This window comes from Tiliqua scincoides, chromosome 6 (assembly GCF_035046505.1).
Source record: "Tiliqua scincoides isolate rTilSci1 chromosome 6, rTilSci1.hap2, whole genome shotgun sequence".
NCBI lineage: Eukaryota > Metazoa > Chordata > Lepidosauria > Squamata > Scincidae > Tiliqua > Tiliqua scincoides.
The window spans coordinates 79,309,754-79,334,870 of NC_089826.1; the positions used below are offsets into that span (position 1 = coordinate 79,309,754).

A 25,117-nucleotide genomic window follows, 5' to 3' on the forward strand; every position below is an offset into this window, starting at 1 on the left:
ACTATCTTGGATCTCATGAAATCTCGCAAGATCCAAGATAGCAGGGATCAGCTAGGAAGAAAGGCTGCAGGAACACTGTGATCCAGGTAAGTTTTGGAACTATTGCAATAGGCTTATCAGTAACTGCTGATTAATAATTTCCATCCTTCCAGTGTTTACCTGATGCAGAGCAACAACATAAGGACAGATCTCTGGGATAATGAATTCCTAGATCCTTTATGTGTGTCATTTTCTTTGCTCCATACAACACCCTTTCTCATATTGTTTTCGCCAGTCTATGCCAATGTGAAAGTTACTGCCATGTCTGCAAAATTGTGTTTTTCAAACCAACCTCTCCTGGTCCTTTACAATCCTAACCAGGTCTACTCAGAAGTAAGCCATTTTGTTCAATGGGGATTACTCTCAGGAAAGTGTGGTTAGGATTGCAGCCTAAGGGTCAAATCCTTTCCAGTGCTGATGCAACTGTACCAATGGGAGGTCTGCTGTATTGAGCAGTGGGGTGACAGTCCTGAAGGTCTCCTAAAGGTAAGAAAATGCTTTTACCCTTACCTCAGGGTTGCATTGTGGCTGCCCCAATGATGGAAAGTTGGACAGGACTGGGCCCTAAGGCTGTAATCCTACACACACTTTTCTGATGGAAAATCCTATTAGACACAGTTGTGTTTACTTTTTGATTCTGCTATAAGTCAAGTAAACTAAGAATAGAAAATGGCTCATCCAGTGTATTATTTAAGGGCTATGGTTCCCAAACTTTTTTTGACTAGGGAACCTACTGGGATATTGGCCACAGCTCCCCATTAGGGCTACAATCCTACACACTGTATAAGGTGGCAGGATTTTTGTGGGATTCTGCAGCTCCCCTGGCTGGTTTTTGCAGCTCCCCGGGAAGTCATGGCTTGCAGTCTGGGAACCACTGATTTAAGGGGCATGAAGAAAACCTAACATGACCACTACAGATGAAAGAAAATGTACTACATGACCATAAAAGCAACTTGGGTTAAACATGGCAGCTTAAATTGTCTCAACCAAGACCAACTGATAAATCAGCACTCAGAGTATGGAAATAGACCATATACCTGCCAGTACTTGAAAAATTGAATTGCATTGATGGCATATTCAATTACTATAGTGGTTTTATTTTTTCCCAGACATTAAAGTATAATTGATTTTTTTTCTCCTTTTGAGTAGGCAAATCATGCATCTGCTGTTCAGTCAAAAGCTTCATTAGATCTTTGAGCACTTTTGTCAATCAATTATTTATTCACCTGCTAGGGACACTATAATATAAGACCATATTGGTTTCCCCCACCCACCTTGGGTCTCTTAAAAAGCATTGCACTTTTTTTCTCAGCTGAAGGAAAACAAAACAAAAAAATTTTTCAAAGAGCTAGAGCCAACATCAATTATTCATGTGAAATATGTCAAGAGAATTAGTATGGTTTAAAGTAAGGTATAGATGTGCTAACTTTTGTTTGTTTGTTTCTAAAAAAACGTTTTGACACAAGACATATACAGCCTTTGGACGCCTTTGCAAAGAACAGCAATGTACTTTTGCTTAGCATTTTTGTGATTTCACACACACAGGGATCACAGGTCATAGGTGAGTAAGCAATTGTTTAGAGTCAGGAGGAAACCAACAGTTTAGTGCATGAAACAAAGCAGGAAAGTATTCCTTTGGAAAGGGTCTTTAGGTTCTCAAGTCCTAGCTCTTTGATTACAGCAGGATCCTCTTCATTTAAAAGCAGCCTAGTTGCTACATTTAAAGGACAGAGGTGTTAACAGGAAATAGGATATGCAAAATGATACAGATATATCTAAAAGCAGAAGGTGCAACAAAGCTTATGTAAATCAAGACTCATTTGAGTAGTTTTTGTGCTTATTTGTGAGTTGGATTTCAAGAGCTGCATGCAAACGTACTGGGAGAACAGGACTAGAACTAGGAGTAGTCTAAGAGGTTTTTGCTAAGGTTAAAATGCATGCACCGGTCCTTTAGAAGACAAAATTTGCTTTTGGTGAGGGAGGAATTAAAAGCACCTGCAGTTAGTCGGTTTTACTACAGAACCAAACCTACCTGGAATGAAATACTGTTCTTTAGCTAAATAAAAAAGAGAAAAAAAAAATAGAATATGCACCTGAGTATCAGCAAGCAAAGAATTAATTCTATTAGATTGCGTACGGACTACAGTTAATTACATGTAATTGTGAGGGGGGGGGGGGGAAGTGTATTCAAATCAACTGCTGATAGAGTGCAGCTAGATATAGATGTATTTGGAGTCAAAACAACCAGCCACTCTGTTCTAGTATTTGCACAAAAGACAGAATTAACTGCAGCACATGAAATGCACCTGGAACAGCTGGATACCAGATGACAGAGGTTAGGCTTTAGAAACATGTAAGTAGGAAATGGAATAAGATTAGAAAAAGCAAACAGTACATTTCAGCATGATATAAGCTTCCCTGTGTAATATGAATGTCATGTTTTCACATTAAGTGGGCGATTTTGTTCTTTTGAAGATTTTACTCATACTTCAGATTTAGGTGGGTTTCATTTTTGTTTTTTATTTTGGAAAAAAGCAACTGACAAGAAAGATACTTGGAATTCTGATATTTAATAAGAAAGCACCACATATTCCAATTCTTCTCATAAATTTTATGTCTGGTAGAGGTAGTTTCAAGTGTGTTAACTGCAGGAATGTTGCAGGATCAAACAACTGCTGTTCGGTTCAGAGGTGCTACAATTGCTAAATAATTCAGCTGAGAACCAGGCTGCTTTTTTTTGTTTTTGTTAAGGACATCTGTGACTGCTGGAGTCTGGTTGTATGTGTGTGAGTGTGTGTGTAAGTAAAAGAAAAGTAGCAGCTGAACTAAGGAAATTACCTGAACAGCGAAATTTCTTGCTTTTGATCTGGCCAATCCTTTTGTTTGCCAGACGGCGGGGGCTGGTGCAGCGGGCACCACTGGTCTCAATAGGGTTTGTATGTAGATAATCCGCCAGCCACTTCAGATGGCAGTCACAAATAAATGGGTTCTGAGCCAAATGCCTTTCACAAATAGAAAGAAAAGAATGCTTTTACATGTTTGTGGTTGGTCTCTGCAGTTCCCAAAGTTTCCTCGGTCTGTTTGGGAACAGAAATCAACAAACGTGAAGCACATCGTAACTAATGGGGAGTTCTTATACATACAGGGTCTGAATTGCTCGTAGTGGGGAAAAGGTGCCCTTGGCAATAGTCTGAAGCTTATTGTCGTATAAAGAGAGAAGGTTCAAGTTGTGGAGGTCTTGGAAAGCATCAACTCGCAGGCAGTTTATCTTGTTAGCATTTAATAATCTGTGGGACCAGAGACAAATGACAAGAGAGGCCAAGGGTTGGGTTATTGTTTGTGAAGTTTCAGTGGTTTGACAAATTTTCTATGCATATAACGTGTTTATTTCGTTCACTCAAGTAACATGCAACTTAAAATGACAAAAAAAAATGTGGTATCCTGCGTACACATTAAGGGCGCAAACCAAACCTACGCTGGAGCAGGCAAGCCAGGAGCGCTGTAGTGGCTTAGCCAGGGGCAAGGGGAAGCTCTTCCCCTTACCCCTGGGTAAGGGCTGCTCGCCCCAATGGGTCTCCTCGGACCTGCGCCACCTCTGGAGGTGGCGCAGGTCCGAGGAGAGCAGAGTGGCTTGAAGCCACTCTGTTCTCCATGGGGACGGGGGTTAGGATCTGGCATAACTGCCGGGTCCCAGCCCCGCCCCCGGCTCCCCACACGCCTGGCCCCGGGGCCGGCTATCACCCGCCCTCCACCCACCCAGAACCACCCCCTCCCACCTCCTCCCCATCCCTCCACGCCTACCTTTGCCCCTTGTGTCCGCGTAGGCGCGCCAACAGAAGCAGCAGCGAGGAAGCCGCCGTGGAGGCTTTTGCCGGCCTCCGCACGTCGGCATATCTACATGCACCAACGCGGCTTCCTCCCACGTGCCTTTACGGCACGTTTGCGAGCCTCCTATGCCGGCCCAAGGGACTTGGGCTGGCATAAGGCACAGTTAGGATTGTGCCCTAAGTTGTCAACTTTCAATGTGCAAGGTATTCAGAGGGAGTATTTACCTTGCAAATGAATATATGAACAAAGAAGCTTGTAAGAAAAGTGTCATGGTAGCATTTAAACTTTTAACAGCCCAGTCCTAACGTGGTGGAACAGGCAGGCCAGCGTGCCTGTGCTATATCCAACGCAAGTTTCAGGCAGCTAGAAGCTCGCACCAAGGTAAGGGGAAACTTTTCCCTTACCTGAGGGAGAGCCACTGCAGTCCCAATGGGGCTACTCAGATCTGTGCCACCAAAATTGGCGGCACAAATCTGAGCAGCCTGGGAATGACCGGGGTTATCCAGCAGTTATCCAGCATAACTGCTAGATCCTTGCCCTGCCTCCTGCTCCCTGCCCACCGCCGGGAATGCCTGCCTCCCACCCACCCCCTGCTACGGAACTTCTTGCTGCACTCTTCTGGCTTCCTGAGGGTCTCTGCTAGATTCTTCTGATGAAAGGGAAGGTACCCCTTTCTCCCCAGGGTGCCCCTTAACCCCATTTATCCCATAGAATCAATGGTTCATTATCTGCGAATTTGCTATCTGTGAAGGTTTCTAGTAACCTAACCCTAGCAGATAACAAGAACAGACTGTATGCCTGAACCAAGCTTCCATGACCAAGACCCCAATCCTATCCAACTTTCCAGTAATGATGCAGTTGTGCCAATGGGACATGTGCTGTATCCTGTAGTAGAGGAACAGTCATAAGGCCTCTTCAAAGTAAGGGAATATTTGTTCTCTAATCTCTGAGCTGCATTGCAGCTGCATTGGTGCTAGAAAGTTGGATAGGATTGGGCCCTGAGCTTCCTTAAGCACAGTCTGGTGTAATGTCTGAATCAAATCACTATCATAACAATTCAGGACAGAGGGATTGGCCAGATAAAATATTAGACAGTAGCTGGAAACTCAAGACTTTAACAAACTTTATAATTTAAATTCTGGTGAGATGTCAACAGAGATCAGCAAAGAGGATAAGAATCTACAGAACCTTGTATTGCTATACATGAGGTTTCTCCATGTTGGTGGAGGGGATAGATAAAATAGCACATAAAAAGAGTCATAAAAGGCTTTTGATTTTCAAAAAGGTTGACATTCCATAACATGAAGTAGTCCCAAAAGGTTAGTATATTCCCTAGAACAAACAATTTTTAATCCAGAAATCCCTTCTCAAAGCCGGATTTCAACCAATAAATAAATACTCACAGCAACTGCAAAGAGAAAAGTCCTTCAAACAGGCCTTTGGGAAGTTCTGTGATTTTGTTTCCATAGAGAACGCTGTAACACATAATCAGTCCCAAAAGGTGATGACTGGAAATGAAAATTTAGCAATCTAGAATTCTTTTAAACACAACATACCCCTGACACAAAGAGAGAAAATGGTTTAAGACCTCTGCTCTAGATTAACTAGTAATCCAACTCATTATAAGATCATTTCTGTTCATATGTTGATTGAGTAAATGTTCATGTACAGATATGTCTCCTTTAGGGGACAGTGTGGATGCTTAGCCTCCAACCCATCTGTCACTCTTTCTATAAATTGCATGCCAAGACAACTGTTCCTACTCCCATGAGCTTGTCACATACAAGTTGTTTGATATACTATAATGCCTCAATTGTAGCCCCCCCGCCCCCCCCCCCCCCCCGAAGCATTCCAGGCTATTGGAAACAGGATGTTGGACCTTGGGTCTGATCCAGTAGGGCTGCTCTTTTAACCGAAAGGAGTTCTGATAACACTGCAACTATTTCAGAACATCAATTACAGTGTGGACATAAGAACATAAGAACAGCCCCACTGGATCAGGCCATAGGCCCATCTAGTCCAGCTTCCTGTATCTCACAGCGACCCACCAAATGCCCCAGGGAGCACACCAGACAACAAGAGACCTGCAAGGCTTTCTGGGAATTGTAGTTAAGAACATAAGAACAGCCCCACTGGATCAAGCCATAGGCCCATCTAGTCCAGCTTCCTGTATCTCACAGCGGCCCACCAAATGCCCCAGGGAGCACAACAGATAACAAGAGACCTGCATCCTGGTGCCCTCCCTTTGGACAACTTGCAATGTAAGTCCTCAGTGACATCAAAACTTCTCAGCCCCCAAGTCCTAAGATAGCACAACATTCTGCCTTTTTTCTCCAAAGTGGGTGTTATACTTACAGTGAATTTAGGGAACGTAGACCCTGGAAAGCATCAGGCGCTGCCTCGGAGATCTGATTATTGCTCAGGTCACTAAAACGAGAATGGGATTGTATTAAATTAACTGAAGCACAGGCTTAACGCTGCTGGGCTTTATCATGAGCGGATAGGATAAACAGCTATTTTTTTAAATCTTGTAAAGCACAGTTAATGGATTTAATCCTAAAAACTAATTACTGCAGTTTCTCCATATTATGTACACATATCCATACACACTTTAAAAGCATGACTTGCAGCCCAATCCTATGCAGGTCTACTTAGAAGTAAGTCCCATTATAGTCAATGGGGCTTACTTCCAGGTAAGCTTGGATAGGATTGCAGTTTTAGTAAATTGTATCATCCAGAAAAAAAGAGAAAAGAATGACTTAGATCTGGGCAATAATAACCAGAAGCCTTATTGTATTTTGTATATTTGGGGTGGAGATTTGTTTAGTACAAATTCTGAATGTTACGTTATTAATGACATTGCATCACAGTGCTATGGCTTTTAAAAGAAAAAGGATGATAAAAAGATTACTTTAATATTCTTGCAACACAATTTGCTTAGTTAATTTGTGATAAATTGTACTAAGCAGTAGTTATTAACATGACAAAGGGGTGACATGGATCCCACAATCAGATACAGCCATATCAACCAATCTGTCAGCTGTCAGACATTCTTAAGTACTCATACACTGATGGAAGGTATTTTGTATAACCATGACCTTTTTTTTTTATCTGAATGTTTTAATATCAATTCCAAAATATTTCTCACTCACATTCTTCTCAGCTTTTTATATGGTGAGAAAGCTCCAGGGGGGATGACCTTGATTGAATTTTGCTCCAGCCGTCTAGTAAAGAAAAAATAATAATAATAATACCATTGAAAACTCCCAAAAAACATAACACAAGAGGGCAATCTGAAATATGTATAATTCATGTCAGTGTCAATAAGAAGGAATGCAGTTTGAAAACATAGGTAATTTTTTCCCCCCACTATAGTAAAAAAAATTATGCCATGGGAATCAAGGGTCAGCAATTGTTTTCATTTTAAAAAACCGAAAAACATTCTATCATCTTGACATGCAGGGTAGTGACAGCTTAAATTAAGCACTAATCTGATTTTACATGTGTTCTGTATCTGGGACATTTTGTGTTGCATCCAGCAAGAAACAATCTGAATAGCTTACGGTTGCCAGAATCTACCGTGGGGATTCAATTTTTAATAGAAGACCAGAGTAAAAGGCTCAAGCAAACAGCAAGTTGGAAATTATGACAAAGTTATCATTGTCCAGCTGACACGCTCTCAAATTCCTGACATGTATAATATATGTATTTATGAATAATGTATCTAATAACAAAATTGAAGCCTTTTCCCCAAAACCCAAGTGTTATGGTTGCAATTTTGGTTCTTTTTTCGTATAATAATTTTGCATGAATCCCAATGGCTGAGTTGCTAAATGTTCTGCTATGTGAGTAGATCACCATTATGGTACGACTTCTTGTTACAAAGTTTGGGATGGAAAATACCACAGCTTAAGAAATCTGTTGGAGTACATAAGCACACAAGAAAATTTAGGAGATCCAACCATTCCAAGCACACATATGAGTGCTGCACACAAAACACATAGGTACACTATCCTGACGCACATGGATAGAAACAAGCTGATATTGGTAAGCAGTGACAGCATGGAACACAAGAAAAGTCTGTAATTCTCTCCCATATATCACAGCTTTCTCAATCTGTGTGCCTTAGATGGGGTCATAAGGAGTAGCCAGGGTTACCACTGGGTTTGTGGCCATGCCAAACTCTTGGCAAGCGCCATTTGTGCTTCCACAAAATGGTTGGCAACCTTCAGTCTCGAAAGACTCTGGTATAAGCCTACAGCACCTGGTATTCCCAGGCGGTCTCCCATCCAAGTACTAACCAGGCCTGACCCTGCTTAGCTTCCAAGATCAGACGAGAGCAGGCACGTGCAGGATAAGAGTCGTGATGTAAATATGTATTTGATTGCCCCAATTCCAATGATGACTGTGGTGGAAAAAGTGCCACTGTTGTCATAGGTATCTAAAGATATGCTTTTACTGCTGAACCACGAGAAGCGCCAGCTCACAAACAATGCCTCCATGAAAACCTGGCAAACCTGTAAGGCTGGCAGAGGTCCATAGACTCCTGAGATGTTCAAGTGGGAACAACCACAGGTGTGATCCAACCCACAGTAATAATGAGGGATCAAGATCAAATCAGATGACAAATAGGGGCCTTAAGGGAAATTTCAAGGGGCTACTGAGAAAGGAAAAATAATGTTTGATTTAGTTCAAAGAAACAAAGCCTCTCTACAGTCATATAGAAGCATAAATTTGTCTGAATTAGACATAAATTACAGCCCAATCCTAACTAAACTCAAGAATGGCAATGCAGCGGGGCCGGGCATGGACTGAGCTGCATCCCACAGGGGAATTAAACAAGGAGACGTTTGTCCCCTTGCTCCCAAGTAAGCCCTAGAAGCCAGAATAGGTCAACTTGGCCCTGGACTAGTTATACAGCTGGTGCAGGTCTGCATTGATTCGTGTTGGTGGATCAGGTCAGGGAAGGGGGATAGTATACAGCATGTGCTGGTGCTGCTGATCCCCTCCCCTCCTGGGTTCGATCTGTTCACGCCTATCCCTGTTGCTGCTTTCCCCCGCCCCACTGCACCCCTCCCCCCGTCCCTGCACCAGACTCATGGCCCAATCCTATCCAATTTTCCTGTGCTCGTGCAGCCATGCCAATGGGGCATGCACTGCTTCCTGTGATGGAGAGGCAGTCACAGAGGCTTCCTCAAGGTGTGGTAATATATGTTCCCTTACCTTGTGGCTGTGTGCATTGTAGCTGCACCAGAGCTGGAAAACTGGCTAGGATTGGGCCCTCACTTGCTCTGGCAGGCATCCCTCCCTGCACCGGCACCAGTGGAAAGGTTATTATTATTATTATTATTAACAGTATTTATATACCACTTTTCAACTAAAAGTTCACAAAGCGGTTTACAGAGAAAAATCAAATAACTAAATGACTCCCTGTCCCAAAAGGGCTCACAATCTAAAAAGATGCAAAAGAATACCAGCAGACAGCCACCAGAACAGACACTGCTGGGGTGAGTTGGGCCAGTTACTCTCCCCCTGCTAAAAAAAGGAGCACCCACTTGAAAAAGTGCCTCTTACCGAATTAGCAGGGGTTTTCACCTTCCAGTCAGTGCTGCTGGAAGCTGTGCTGTCACGAAGTGTTTTATGGTGCTTTTGCGACAACGCACATCAGCAGAGCATGCGCTCCACTGGCATGGGGTGAGTATAGGATTGGGCCATTGGAGACTCAATTTAGGGTAGTCATCAGAGGCATACAAAACAACATGAGAACTTGAACATATCATGAAGGAGAGTAAAACAAAACTTCAACTATTGTTTTCCCTTTTAGCCACATAACATGTGCCTCTCATTCTAGTGAACCAACATAGCACTGCCAAATTGTTTCATCCCAAATGTACAATTTTGGTTTAAGTGGAATCATAGACAATATGATATTAAATAGTTGTTTACATCAACCTCATATTTAATTAATTAGGTTTTAATTAGGTACACTGCATCATGGAAACTATCAGATTAGAAAATGGTCTCTTTAGGTTTTTATAGCCTCAGATAATACTGTGTTATTAACTATGCAATTGATATGCTTGGTGAACTGAAATTTGGGGTAATTTTTTGAGGAGGAGGAATTATTTTAATTCAAATTCAGTGTAGTACCATGTAACAAAATAATAATCTCCCACATCCCCACTATAGCTAACAGAAAGCCAACTTAACCTGAAGGTACTATGTTGGTGTATTGTATTGGCAACCTTCAGTCTCGAAAGACTATGGTATCGCGCTCTGAAAGGTGGTTCTGGAACAGCGTCTAGTGTGGCTGAGAAGGCCAATCTGGGAGTGACAATCCCTTCCACACCGGGAGCAAGTGCAGTCTGTCCCTGGTCTGTCTCCCTGGCTATGGGCCTTCCTTCTTTGTCTCTTTGCCTCAGACTGCTGGCAAAGTGTCTCTTCAAACTGGGAAAGGCCATGCTGCACAGCCTGCCTCCAAGCGGGCCGCTCAGAGGCCAGGGTTTCCCACTTGTTAAGGTCCATCCCTAAGGCCTTCAGATCCCTCTTGCAGATGTCCTTGTATCACAGCTGTGGTCTACCTGTAGGGCGCTTTCCTTGCACGAGTTCTCCATAGAGGAGATCCTTTGGGATCCGGCCATCATCCATTCTCACAACATGACCGAACCAACGCAGGCGTCTCTGTTTCAGCAGTGCATACATGCTAGGGATTCCAGCACGTTCCAGGACGGTGTTGTTTGGAACTTTGTCCTGCCAGGTGATGCCGAGAATGTGTCGGAGGCAGCGCATGTGGAAAGCGTTCAGTTTCCTCTCCTGTTGTGAGCGGAGAGTCCATGACTCGCTGCAGTACAGAAGTGTACTCAGGACGCAAGCTCTGTAGACCTGGATCTTGGTATGTTCTGTCAGCTTCTTGTTGGACCAGACTCTCTTTGTGAGTCTGGAAAACGTGGTAGCTGCTTTACAGATGCGTTTGTTTAGCTCAGTATCGAGAGAAAGAGTGTCGGAGATCGTTGAGCCAAGGTACACAAAGTCATGGACAACCTCCAGTTCATGCGCAGAGATTGTAATGCAGGGAGGTGAGTCCACATCCTGAACTATGACCTGTGTTTTCTTTAGGCTGATCGTCAGTCCAAAATCTTGACAGGCCTTGCTAAAATGATCCATGAGCTGCTGGAGATCTTTGGCAGAGTGGGTAGTGACAGCTGCATCGTCGGCAAAGAGGAAGTCATGAAGACATTTCAGCTGGACTTTGGACTTTGCTCTCAGTCTGGAGAGGTTGAAGAGCTTTCCATCTGATCTGGTCCGGAGATAGATGCCTTCTGTTGCAGTTCCAAAGGCCTGCTTCAGGAGGACAGCGAAGAAAATCCCAAACAAGGTTGGTGCAAGAACACAGCCCTGCTTCATGCCGCTTCGGATGTCAAAGGGGTCTGATGTGGAGCCATCGAAGACAACAGTGCCCTTCATGTCCTTGTGGAAGGATCTGATGATACTGAGGAGCCTGGGTGGACATCCGATCTTGGGGAGAATCTTGAAGAGGCCGTCCCTGCTGACCAGGTCGAAAGCCTTCATGAGATCTATGAAGGCTATAAAGAGTGGCTGTCGTCGTTCCCTGCATTTCTCCTGCAGTTGTCTAAGGGAGAATACCATATCAGTGGTGGACATGTTGGCTTGGAATCTGCACTGCGATTCTGGATAAACGCTCTCTGCAAGTACCTGGAGTCTCTTTAGTGCAACTTGGGCAAACAGCTTTCCTACTACGCTAAGGAGAGAGATGCCGCAGTAGTTGTTGCAGTCACCCCTGTCACCTTTGTTCTTGTACAGCGTGATGATGTTTGCATCCCTCATGTCTTGAGGTACTTCACCTTCTCTCCAGCAGAGACAGAGGATTTCATGCAGCTCAGTAGCGATGATCTCTTTGCAGCACTTTAGGACTTCAGCAAGGATGCTGTCTTTTCAGCAGGGATGTTTTCAGCTGATCCCTTTTCAGCAGGGATCCCTTTTCAGCAAGGGATGTTGGTGTATTAATGCTAATATTATTTGACATTTATTTAGCACTATTGCCATGCTAGCTCCTATATAAGCTCTAATGCTTCAGAACACTTTGATGGGATATAGGATTGTGACTTCTTTCTTGCTTTCGGACAGAAATGAAAATCCCCTCTCTTTTGGAAGGTCATTTGCTGCTGAATTTAGAAATTGTGTATCCAACACCTTAACTGATGTGTGTTTTTGATTAATGCCCTGTGTCAATTTTGTGGAGAATTCATTATAATGAAATGTTTCTTTTCAATTTTATGTAATCTGCCTTGAGATATGAAGTGCCATGATAAAAAACATTTTTAAAATAGGAACTTAAAATGTTAGATTACACAAATTATGATTATGTATTTATAAAATGCTTTTTTATTCAAAATGTTGTGTAATAACACACAATAAAAATTGACAAACATGCCCTCTATCTCATGATGCTGGTGTGAAACTTTCATCATAGTTCAACAGTCAGAGGTATCGCTGTTGGGCAACCCAATCCTAAAGGTGGCATCGCCACTGGGTGCAGTAGCGTCAATGGTGACGTCACCACGGCAGCTGCTGCAGTTCTCCTTGGGGAAGAGGACTTTCATCCTCCTCCCCAGGAAAAAGCACCAAGCCCAGCAATGCAGCTTCTCAAGTCTATGCTGGCTATTTTGCTGGTGCAGAGTTGAGAGACTCTGTTTTGGTCCAGATGTTCCTGCATGGAGCTCAGGATCAGGCAGAGCAGAGTTCTGTTGGTCCCGTCCTCCTCCTGCCCCAGTTCTTTCCTCTGCCCGGAATGCCTCCCTCCACTCCTGAAGCCCTCACCACCACCCAGCCCTCTTATCTAGCTGCAGGTGGTGTCCAGATGGTGCTGAGTTCAGCACCAACTGGTGTAGGACTGGCACCAATCTGGTGCAGGGTGTCAACGGGCGTGCGTTATGACACGTTTGTGATACCCAGTGCTGGCGCTGGAAGTTAGCATTGGCCCAGCTCAGGACTGGGTCCCAAGTATGTTATAAACTTGTCCTTATGGGTAGAGATACTACATAATCTACTACTACTACAGTCTCTGACTACTGATTTGTGTTGTCAATGTCACAATCACTTGGTATCACATTATAAGCTTGAAAACTACCAGTGCAAACACTAGGGGAGTTAGTTTTTCAGTGACAATCCATTTCAGATCTCCTTAAATCTTGAGAAATGGAGTGCAGAAAGAAGCTGAAAAAGAATTCTGCACAGTGACTAGAAAAAACAAAAAAAAACAAAAGTCATCTGCAAGGGAAAGACAATAATTACTTTTGAGTAGATCTGAAAGCAGATTTTTTTTAAAGTGGTCGGTGGTTATAATGAATAAATATCATCTCACATTGCTAACTGTTGTTTTGTTTCAGTATCAAATTTACAGCAAGATAAATCCCAGTGTAATGCCAGGATAAACTTAAAAGCCATTGAAGATAAATGATTTGTTGCAAATATCTATATGACTCTGATAGAAGGGAAGAAAACTTAATAAAGTGAAATTGCATAAACACACAAGCGGAAATATAGTATAATATTAATTGCTCTTTGTGCAAGTCCTAAGCAAATTAAATTTTTTTATTTTCAAACTTTGTTGTTCCATAATTATCATCTTCATCTGTGGAGCATCACTGAATAGAAATGGGCATCCATCATTCTATGAAAAATCTAATTAGCTATGACGACTGGTGGAAAATTTGCATTTTTTCTGATTAAAATCTCTGTAATAAAAACTGAGTAGTGCCTCACATTAAATATAAAATTTACAATATTTTATTTAAAAGTGTTTTTAGGAAGCTAGAAAAAGGGGGAAGGGGGAGCTGCCAACTCATGGTTGTACCAGAGTTGAATATATTATGGCAATTTGTAATGCACTGAATATCCAATTCTAGCTTGGAGGCCAACTAGGAGTAACCATGGTTTCATACCCATTTCCTGGCTTGGAGAGAGTCAATCTACAAAAAAGAAAGAAAAAAAGAGAAATGCACAAGGCTGAGGATCAGGCCCAAAATAATTTGTCGTTAATGTGTGAAACCAAGCCTGTATCTACTCAAGACCCAATCCTATCCAACTTTCAAGTGCCGATGCAGCTGTGCCAACAGGGTGTGTGCTGCATTCTGCTGTGGGGTCAGTCACAGAAACCTCCTTAAGGTAAGGGAATGTTTTTTTCCCTTATCTTGGGCTGAATCGGTGCTGGAAAAGTTGGATAGGATTGAGCAAACAACTGATACCCTGAGATAATGGCAATGGATTGGAAAAGCAAAGCTTTCCTTTGCAAAACCCATATTGTCAGTTCTTCACCGCTGAGTTCATCTATCCAGTTAACAATCCTACTTGTCATTAGGATGCATATTCATTTTTGAAAAGAAAGAAAATGAACCAGTTTCAAATGTCAAGAAGAATGAATGGAAGTGTGCCCCTCATTACCCCTATTCATTTTCAGAATGGGGAGAAGAAGATCACCTTGTAGCATGGCCAAGTAGCAGGCCTTTTCATTTTAATTGTAAAAGACGCATTAAAAGTCCTCTCTTCTGGCATCTTTTTCTACCCATGATGCTCTGAATATTAATCTAGGGCACAGGGTGAGGGTGGGTGAAATAACCATTATCAGTAAAGGCTACCATATCTTATTGTCAGTTGCCATTTCCCCCCCATAATACCCTGAAACCATCCATTGTGGGAAAGTGACAATTCAGGCAGCCAAGATGTTCTGCTTTATAGCGGTGAATAAACTACTTGACAGTAAATAGTTAAAAAGTGGGGAGAAACATGAACATGAATGGGGATAATGAAGCCAACAGACTATGAACTAAAGAATAAAAAAGTAAAGTAAAAATTCACACACACACACACACACACACACACACACAAAATGAGTAGGGCCTTCATTACGAAAACTGAAGGAGAAACTCAACAAAAACAAATTGCTTCCACACTTTTACCAGTAATCGTTCAAGTCTATACAGCGCTGGATACTAAAAATACTGTTATATTGGCTCTTCCGGCACAGTGTCTGATTTTAAATATGTTACACAATGTATTTCATGCTTCTGAAATTTCAACCATACAGTTTCAGTTATGATGTCATTTTCCCTAGAAAATCTCTCACCTCTATTAGTTGGAGATTAAAAAAAAATATTATTGTAATAAATGATTCAGATGTGGGTACCCATCAAATGTTATTTCCATAAAAACTCTTTAGAATGAAGGCATCTGCAAGCAGTTAACTTATTTTCTCCACAATTTCCCTTTTTCTTTGGGTGTTCTACACATCTTTACCACTTACCTAAAATAGCCTTTGAGTAGTTCTGAGCTTCTGAAAAGTTTCTAAATAATGTTTTTTAAAGTTCAAATTCAACTGCTTTGTGAACTTTTAGTTGAAAAGCGGTATATAAATACTGTTAATAATAATAATAATAATAATAATAATAATAATAATAATAATAATTCAACAGATTCCTCTGACCAAAACATTTGCCCGCCCGTGACATCAGGGTTACAGACACATGATTGCAGTCTGGTATTTAATCCCAACTATTTAAACCAGGATTGATATGAATTTCCTTCTTTTGTCCATCAGCTGGTCCTGAGCGTTTGTCTGGCAAATTGGTTGTTAGCAAGCAGCTGTTCAGTGGGCTGCCATGGAACCTGAGTGCATGTCCAAAGTGAAATCAAGAGGAAGTGGCTGCAGGTGACTATTGCTGCTGTAGTCGCCAATGCACCACAGACCTGTGGCATCTCTCTGGCTGTGAGATGTGTGTGGAAATGGAGTGTACTGTGATGTCATGAAGTCATTTCACCATCACTTTCCATTGACTGGTGTCTTCTGTGCATGGGTGGTGGGGTAACATAGGTGCACAACTCTTGTGATACAGAGAAGCATTCTTGGTGTTACTCTGTTATATTTGGTTTCTGCTCGTACAGGTCTGTCCTCCATATCTGCAGATTTGGGACCCACAGATTTAAGTCACCAGGAGTTCCGAACCCAAGCTGGTGGAAAGTTGTTCCTGAGTTCGTGGACACAAGTCCTTCAGAAATGCTGGACAGGCACTTCCATTTTTCCTAAAAACTGCAAGTGCCTTTCTGGCACCTCCAGAGGCCTTTGGCACCAAAACTACCTTTTGGAACCTCTTCAGAACCAAAATCTCAGGTCACATCCGGAGGTCCTCTGGACCAGATCCGCAGATTTGCTTATCTGCAGTTTCAATATCCGTGAGGGGCCTGGGAACAGATCCCCAACAGATACCAAGATCCAACTGCATTGCTCTGCTTCTATTTTGCTACAGAGAGTATACGAGCCTTCAGTTACACCAGAGTAGTGTAATACCAAACTACGGCATAAACCAAACTATGAAATAGCAGTGTTGCAGTTAACTGGACTGTCGGACAGGACAGTTAATAGGATATGCTCTTTCTTTGTCTTTACTTTTATCATTTCCAAACAGAAACCAAACTTTCCTAGCCCAGAACAAAATGTGAGCAATGTGACGAGCCTTGCATAAGTACATATGATGATTATAAATGACAATAAAATTGATAGCACATCTTAAGTGTATTTTCCATCTGCCTCTAGCAGAAATGGTAAAATAGTTTTCAGAGATTTCAGAAAGCAAAATGGGTATTAGAGAAGGGAATCACTGCAGCTTCTGCATCTAAAGCATTGTGAAAGCTGCCAATACATTTCTTGCCATGTCTAATAGCTGCCTTCCTTTTGCCAAAGGAGGTCCCTCATGTTTGGCATATGTGCTGGGAAGCCTTGGGCTATCTTACACTGGTACTTTCCCCCCCTCTAGTCAAATAAAATCAATTGTATCCAGAGAATACTACTTATAACGTTAGTTGTAAAGTAATATCATGGAACTCCTGCTTATATGTCCAGCCATATAAATTTTGGAAGTGCTGGTTCAAACAGCTGTTCCAGATTCTTGCTGCTTGCCTGTTAAATAAATTTGGCTGACAAACTACTCAATATGTGTGTTAGGACCCTGTAAACAATGCCCTACTGCCTGCCTAGTTTTTAATATCCATACAAATTGTTCTATCAAACAGTATCTCCAGAGACTAGCTATTAATGACACAAATGCCTCTGGTTCTGTTTTATCACTAAAAGCGACAACTCTGTCGTCACAGAGTTGAAGAACAATGAGTCATCTACATGCAGAAGAAAAATTTGTTTTAACAAGGACATGGCTCATCTTCCACCGTTTGAGAAGTGACATTTCTACTAAGTCGGTTTTGTTGCTTTTGAACACATGAAGAGAAACATAAGGAAAGGGCAAACTGTTCCATAACTTAAATGAACCTGACTGAGAAACAAGCGAGAGGTCAAACACAGGGCCCATAAGAGAGGGTTAAAGCGGGTAATTTGTATCCAGGTCCAGGGTCAAAAAGCAAGCCTGGGACTCAAATAAGGGGGACCAGAAATTTCCTGGGATCTTACATTTTCCTATCTCATCTGGACTCGCTGCCCACATGGGACGCTGGGGGCACTACTGAGGGTGCATGGTGGTGACTGCTGCCTCAATTCATATGCATTGGACCAAGAAATGCATACATGACACTCCTTAACACAGTGTCAAATCTGGGAGGAAACTGGCCTGCTACAGTTGCTCTTTGGCTTGTAGATCCACTTGCCATGAAGGAATGTACAGGAGCTCAGGGTTACAGCTGCGGGACTACAGCTGCTGCAGAAGTACGTTTTGGTGCAAACAGGACACTTTCCATTCTAGTGTGAGCCTAAATACAATGATGCTAATTTTCTGCAATGATTTTCTATATTTTCAAGAGACTCAGGAGTGTGTTTGGTTTTCCATAATACCATATCTAGCTGCCGAAACCACACCTGGGCTCCAAAGATATTCCGGCTATCCCCACCCTTCCCCTGCCCTGTTTTGCCCCCCTCACCACCCCGGTTTTAGCTACCCTTGTTGCCACCCTCCCCCACCCTGTTTTGCCCCTCCCTTTTAGGAAGGGGCCAAAATAAACTTTGTACACCTGATAAAATTCCTATCAGAGGCCCTGGACAAACATTTAAGATCCTGTCAGTGAACACTTCATGCAGAGGCATAACATACTGCTCCAGCACCCAGTGAATTCATTATATCTTGTGATGTCACTTCTAGATTTTCTATGGGCAGCCGCTTGAATAGTCCTTGCTTATCCAGTAGGGCACCTTGAGATACACTGAAGGTGAGAGGAAAGAATGCTGGCCATAACTGGAAATACTTTTCATTTGTGTGTAAGGATGGGGAAAGGTTAGGTCCTGGTTAAAAAAATGTTCACAATGCTGCTCGTCAAATTAACATCAATAATTAAATTGGTTAGTAGATTTTAGTAGATTAAGTTAGAAGATTAAGTTAGTAGATTAAGGTGCAGCATGGCCTTTCCCAGTTTGAAGAGACACTTTGCCAACAGTCTGAGGCTAAGAGGCAAAGAAGGAAGGCCCATAGCCAGGGAGACAGACCAGGGACAGACTGCACTTGCTCCCGGTGTGGAAGGGATTGTCACTCCCGGATTGGCCTTTTCAGCCACACTAGACGCTGTGCCAGAACCACCTTTCAGAGCGCGATACCATAGTCTTTCGAGACTGAAGGTTGCCAATACAATAGTAGATTTTGAACGTCTCATGTTTTGAAACACTTTTTAGATACAGTATAAATTAAAGATGCTAAAGATTTAAAAAAAATAGGGTAACTGGATTACTAGCCTTCCTTTTTATCTTCCTTTGTGATATCTACTAAGATCAGCAGGTCCTCTTGTGTATCTTGACACTTTAAGATCCATGACTGGTTGGCATCCAGGAGAGCACCTTATCTGCAGTTATGCCTAGAAACTGTAACTCCCTTCCTAGAAATATAAGGCTGACCCTAAACCTTTCAACTTTCTCTTGTGCTGCAAAAACTGTTATCCCAACACACCTTCACTCTGCAGGTGTGAGTTCTATCCTGCTGGTTTTACTTGGGAGTTTTACTGCACCTCTGTCAGTTTTTAGTGCTGCTTTGTCATGATTTGACTAATATTATTATATTTTATTATTATTTTATTATTGTGTTTTTTCCCCCGTACTGTGAATTTTGTTGAAAGCCACACGGAGAGTAATTTTAATGGTGGAAAGGCAGGATTTAAATGTCTAAATAAACACAACACAGCGAGACTGTTAAAAACTGTTGAATGTATATATATCATAAATTGCTGATGGATTAAAGTTTACACTCTCTCCTCCCGCCCTTTTCCTCTCCCCAGTTTGTGTGGTTCTTAAGGAACCGGCATTCAGTAGTCTGTGGATCAAATGTTCTATATAGCCAGGGCAACAGCTCTGAAGAATCGAACCTTCCCTTAGTCAAACTGTGTTGTGAGCAGTGCTGCTTTGAGGTGAGCGGAGGTGTCCTGCAGGGCATATCCTTTAAGACAAATATCAAAAGAGAGCTTCCTCACAGGCAGTGAAAGGGGAGTGAGTAGGGAGTGAAGAAGGAGCCGTAGTAAAGGTGAAAAGTAATGAATATTTCATGACTGCATGTTTCAGCATAAAATGCTTTCAGTGTTATAGCATCCACTGCCAAGCTAGACTACAATGCATGCTTGTCTTATTAACTTGTTGAAAACTCAGATACACAGTAACAGAAGTGCAGCATAAAGGGTATTTGCATCCTGGACAATGCAACCCAGTCAAATGAGTCCCAGTCATTGGCGTCCCTGGACATTCTTTTTTTTTTTTTTGGCATTCTGGTTATTTGTGTTCCACTAAAATTGAACAACAAACAAACTATAACTGGGCAGCAAACCCCATGTTATATATGCTAAGTCTCTTATCCCAACCCTAACTCTAAATTTGCATTTTAAAAATTAAAAAAAGTACATCTAATATAAATACACATACATTGGGACACACATGTTGGGGATGCAAAAAACCAGATGCAACTGTCCAATGACAGAACGCATTTGGCCAGAGCAGAGTTGTCCAGGATGCAATGTTCCTGTCACCCAGAATAAATTATCCTAACTATAATTCAATACCAAAGAACAAGAGCCCTTTGACCAATTTTTGCAGTTAATGGAGAGCATGGTGTGTTTTGCCTGACCACAAATCTGTTCTACATCTTTCAGGTCTAAGCCAGATAAGATATGGCAGTATCTTATGGCATAAGCTATCAGTAGTGTGGAGCAACACACACATAAAATATGCCATCATGGCGACTTAACCAGTATATATAAAATTGATTCTTAACATGTCAATAATGGACTTGCCCCCATAGCACCTGGGGTGCAGGATCGTGACATGTGCGAACACCACATCACACTACCCCAACAAGGAGATGTAATAGACCCAGATGTAATGGAGACTTGTGCAATGCTCTGCACCACTCGAAAGCCCACTGCACCCCCACTGCTACCGCCTTCGCCTGCTACGCTGCCCTGCCTGCCTGCCAGAACCATTCCACAGACAGACAAAGCCTTGAATGGTGCTCTGCAGCACACAAAAGACCTTCTGCGGCTTCTAGCGCAATCAGAGTACTTCCAGTTTCATCAGGAAACTGCAAGAATGCTTTAAGAAGGCACCAGAAGCTTCAGAAGGCTTTTCAAGCACTCAAAAAATTCCAACTATCTGTTCTGATTCTCTTACTGGTGTTTGTTCTGTTGCACCTGGTTTCCCATCCCCAAAGTAACCGGTGATGACATCATTGTCAGTTACTTCCAGTGGTACTTCTAATAGGTGGACAACTCGAAGTGGTACAGTGGGGGACAAACATTGATAAACGTTGCTTTAAACATGTGCTCGATTCCAAATCTCTTTTAAAAGGAGCTTGTGGTGCTACATTTATCCTACAAACGCAAATACAATATGTAGAACTTGATATGGTTCATCCTCAACAAATTATGTAACTAGAGAGGCACCCATTTATGGATGCATCTTCTCACTGTGAAAACACACAAATATTAAATTACAATCAGAAACATACTTTAATAAGCAAATGTAGGGAAAATATACCCTCCTACGTACATTTCTGTTATGGTTTCCGGCAGATTGGTTGGGATATCAGTAAGTCCTTTCCCACGGCAGTCCACAATGTTGTTACTACAGGTACATGCAGCGGGACAGTGCAAGACGCTGCAGGAGGGAGCCATAAAAGACTGATGACCTGGAAACAGTAACAGATTGCTACTTCTAAAACTGCAAGAATGCTATGAAAGAAAAGATCTAACTCAATCTATAACACAAGGATTGCAAAAGCAGTGTTTTTCCTACCCCTCCCCTGCCCCTAAAACAAATTTCAAAAAAGAGCTTCCAGGAACGGAACTGAGCCAGGTCTAGCGCCTGTGCGCCAGATCAGGCTCAGTTGTCCTGCCCCCTAAGGCCAGCCAGCCAATCAGCTGGCAGCAAAGGCCTGCTGCCGGCTGATAGGGGGTCAAGCCTGGCAATCATTGCTAGCGTGCCATACAGGCACGCTAGCTGCCTTATTATAAAACACACAAAAGACAACATACAAAACACATACACAACTTTGCTTCTATATATTATATGGTTGGAACATGGTTTACGATGGCCCAGGTTCCACCATGATGCATCACCACTTGAGAGACAACATATCGCTTCTTCTCGAACTCCTCTTCTAACTCTCAGCATTTATGATGACTTATTTAAAAAATAAAAACAGTTTTCTTAATCCGTGTGCTCTCATGGATTGACCTTGCCTGGTCTTCCCATCCTGTGAGACCTTGGGGCTTCAGCTCCATTGGTAGTCTCAATAGCTGGCATTTGGCGGGCATTTGCTGGGCAGTTGCAGGTAGCAGGTTAGTGTGGGCCAGGAAGGCACCCTGATGTCAGCAAAGCCAAGGGAAGAACCCATTACTGTCCCTCAATGGCTTGCCAGCTCGAGGTTCTGGGTGGGAGAACCTTCCAACCTGGGTTGAGGAGACTGCCTCAAAGGCACTATGATTTCTGTGCATGCAAGCCCTTCTTATATGAACAGAAGGTCAGTTTAGAGTACAACCCATAGACAACCCACATCTATAGACTGCACAACACCATTCTTACCCCATTCAAACAGCAGTATCGAATTCAACCATAATTCTTTAAAAAGAAAGAAAGAAATTATGCTCCTTTATGAAACGTCTGCACCTCCTCAAACCACTTTACAGCAGAGGAGTGTGTGTGTGTTTTCATGGGATGTAAAAGAGAACATAGGCAAGTACTACTGTTCCACACAAGCTTTGAGGAAGTATGATGCATAACTCTTTACAATTTCTAATATAAATCCATTATTCCTTAAAAAAAAAGAACTTGCCTTCTTCCTCATCTATAGGAAATGGATAGAGAGAAATAGAGAAAAGTGTTAGTAAGAAGCCATTAGTCAATTTACTAATATATCACTGTAAAAACAGAAAACACCATAGACACTGCAAAATGTATTCCCCTTTTCAATTTCAAGGGAATTCCTTTGTGTTAAGAGGTTTTGAAACTACATAAAATGCAGTAGCAACAGGATAAACTGTATGAAGTTCAAAGACCTGATACTTCATTTTTTAAACAGGTACAAGTTTGCACAGTTGGTATTCAAACTTTTATTTTCATAAGCCTCTCCCTAAAAATATTTTAATACATAATGATACTACTATGACAGTACAGGGCAGCCCTTGTTATTTGTGTGGGTTCCTTTCTCGGAACTATCATGGATACTGAAATCTGTGGATGTTTGAATCAGTGGATTTGGGCCATCAGAATACTCTGAATGCGACCAGAACAAGGTTCTGTTCATGTCCAAACCCCTTCTGAGACCCCACACATTCTCTGCAGGCCTCAGAAACCCTCCCAGACACGACCTGGACAAGACTCCAGTTGCAACTGGGAGGTCTTCAGTGGGTCCACCTCTGGGTCAGAACCCATGTATGATGAAATCCACAGGTTCTGAATCAGTGGATATGTAGGGCCCACTGTATTCTGAAGTATTTAGAACTATGCATACTAGATTTGATCCACTTGCAGCATGGGTGCAGCTCTCATTTGGAGGATTCCTGAAGGACTCTAAAGAGCACTGTTTTTGCCTTCTCCTCCAATTATGGGGGGAATGGAAGGCCATTGAGTGGCTCCCATATCCTTATCCAGCCCCCTCCCCTTGACATGGTACAAGTCACTCATGTTGTGCACTGTAAATTGGATCTGAAAATTGAATGTAAATTGGATCTGACAGAAAGAGTTGACTTCCAACTTCACTACCTACACCTGCAGAAGCAGGTTCTGTGAGCGCATTGAGCCATGCTTCATGTACTGTTAGTGTAGCTTGTGTTAAACATGCTTTTGGCTAAACCGCTCTCCTAATGCATTACATCAGGATGCTGCAGTAATTAAATGGATGCTCTTACCACTGCAGATGAATTCTCGTTTCTGAACTTCAGCCACATTGTGACCCCGTAAGTGTGATGGACCCATGCACTGAGTATAGAGGCCAACCCGAGGTCGCTGACGCAGCCAGTCAGATAACCAAGCAAGATGGCAATCACAATAGAGATTGTTGGAGTGAAGCCGGCTGAATGGGGAGAAAAAAAAAGAAGCAAAATAAAAATAAGTCACTATAATCCAATGAGTATATAATGAGTTCCTGGAGAATACAGACTTTGATAGCTCGAGACCAGAGTACTGTAATGCACTCCCACATGCGGCTACCTTGTAAGACTGTCTGGAAACTTCAGCAGGTACAAGGTGCAGTTGCAAGACTTTTGACCAGCATCTGTTGTTTGGAACACAGCTACCCTTATTTACTAGTTGCTGGTCTATTTCCAGGTGCAATTCAAAGTGGCAGTTATCACTTTTAAAGCCTTAAATGGCTTATAACTATGACTATAGATACCCAGGGCCCAATCCTAACCTGCAACACTATAGTCAGGTGGCAGATGCCTACACTGCACAAGTTAGGAGGTGGCTGGACATCACTTCAGGGTAAGGGGATATTTTTCCCCTTATCCCATGTCTGGCCTATGGGGCTACTCAGATCTACACCATTCAATTCTGCTATTTATTTGGTGCAAATATGAGCAGCCCGTGTAAGGCTGCCAGGTACGGGAGTTGGGGGGGTCAGGATCCGGTGTGCACTGCTGAAGCCAATTCCACCCCTCCCGGCCTCAATCCACCTCCCATTCCTCTGCCACCAAAAAAGGCCCCCTCCCCACCCCCAGAATGCCCTCCTGCCACCTTTCCCCATTCCTTACACCACGCAGTACAATCTCACCTTCCTCATCTCTTGCAGGGTGCAGATGAGGGTCTCTGTGGCAGCCCAGCCAACTCCCAAGTTGTGACACTTGGGAGTCAGTGCATGGGACCTGCACTGGCTCAAGTCCGAGTTTGGATCGGGCTGCCAGTCGAATATCTCCCACCTGCATAAATTTGGGATCAGCTCTTCTGCACATTCTACCAGCCTCTAAGTTACAGCTGGTGCAGACGTACGAGAGGGTCTGTTTCACTGTAGTACCTCAAACATGAAACTTCCTGCCACAGGAGATCTACTTGCTCCCCTCCAATTGCTGTTTTAATCAGCAACTTAAAATGTATTATTTAGTGAAGCCCTTGGTTTGTGTATTGTTATTTGAAAGTGGTTTGCTACTCTCCTCTTTTTAATTAATCTGCTTTTTCTATTTGCTAAATTGTGTATTTGATATTACTCTGTTTAATGTCTTAATAATAAAATTATTATAACAGTATTAGAAATAGTCATATAACAACAATAATTTTATTTCTGTTTTTCTGTGATATTAACCACATTGGGCAAGGCAAAATAAAAATTAGTGAATTAATACATGGATAAGAAAAAAAAAACAAAAACAAAACTCACTCTGAATTGCAGATTATAATTCAGTGGCAATACAATGCACCTGAGAGTAAATCCCACTGAACAGTGGAACTGGAATTAGTTCTGAGTAAACATGCGTAACAGCATAGGGATATAAGAAGTTACTATAAGTTCCCAAAGAGGAATCAGTGTTTTATATTTTTCAGTTCAAGGTAAAAAAAACTGTGTACTTTCATTTAAGAACACTGAAGAAGTCCAAACTACGAACCTAACTATGATTCTTTCAAAACTATGAAACTATGAAGAAGTCAGAACTAATAAAACAACATTAAGTTTTAAAAGGTGGTCTAATTAGCTCAATCAAAATGAGGGTTGCTAACACAGACTCTAAATCATTTTTTTCTTTCTTTCTTCTAAATGAAAGAGACAAAATATAC

General features: G+C 42.3%; 1 protein-coding gene across 1 annotated transcript in view; it reads right to left on the reverse strand.

Moving 5' to 3' along the window:
- SLIT2 (slit guidance ligand 2) overlaps window positions 1-25,117 on the reverse strand; it is a 92,262-nt gene that overhangs the window by 57,519 nt on the left and 9,626 nt on the right. The window contains exons 3-11 of the mRNA XM_066633000.1: window positions 23,260-23,423; window positions 22,185-22,196; window positions 20,900-21,038; window positions 7,020-7,091; window positions 6,223-6,294; window positions 5,271-5,342; window positions 3,183-3,326; window positions 2,878-3,041; window positions 2,072-2,095 (exon numbers count right to left, since the gene is read on the reverse strand). Of these exons, the coding sequence (XP_066489097.1) occupies window positions 2,072-2,095; window positions 2,878-3,041; window positions 3,183-3,326; window positions 5,271-5,342; window positions 6,223-6,294; window positions 7,020-7,091; window positions 20,900-21,038; window positions 22,185-22,196; window positions 23,260-23,423 (863 nt within the window). The remainder of the gene's footprint in view (window positions 1-2,071; window positions 2,096-2,877; window positions 3,042-3,182; window positions 3,327-5,270; window positions 5,343-6,222; window positions 6,295-7,019; window positions 7,092-20,899; window positions 21,039-22,184; window positions 22,197-23,259; window positions 23,424-25,117) is intronic.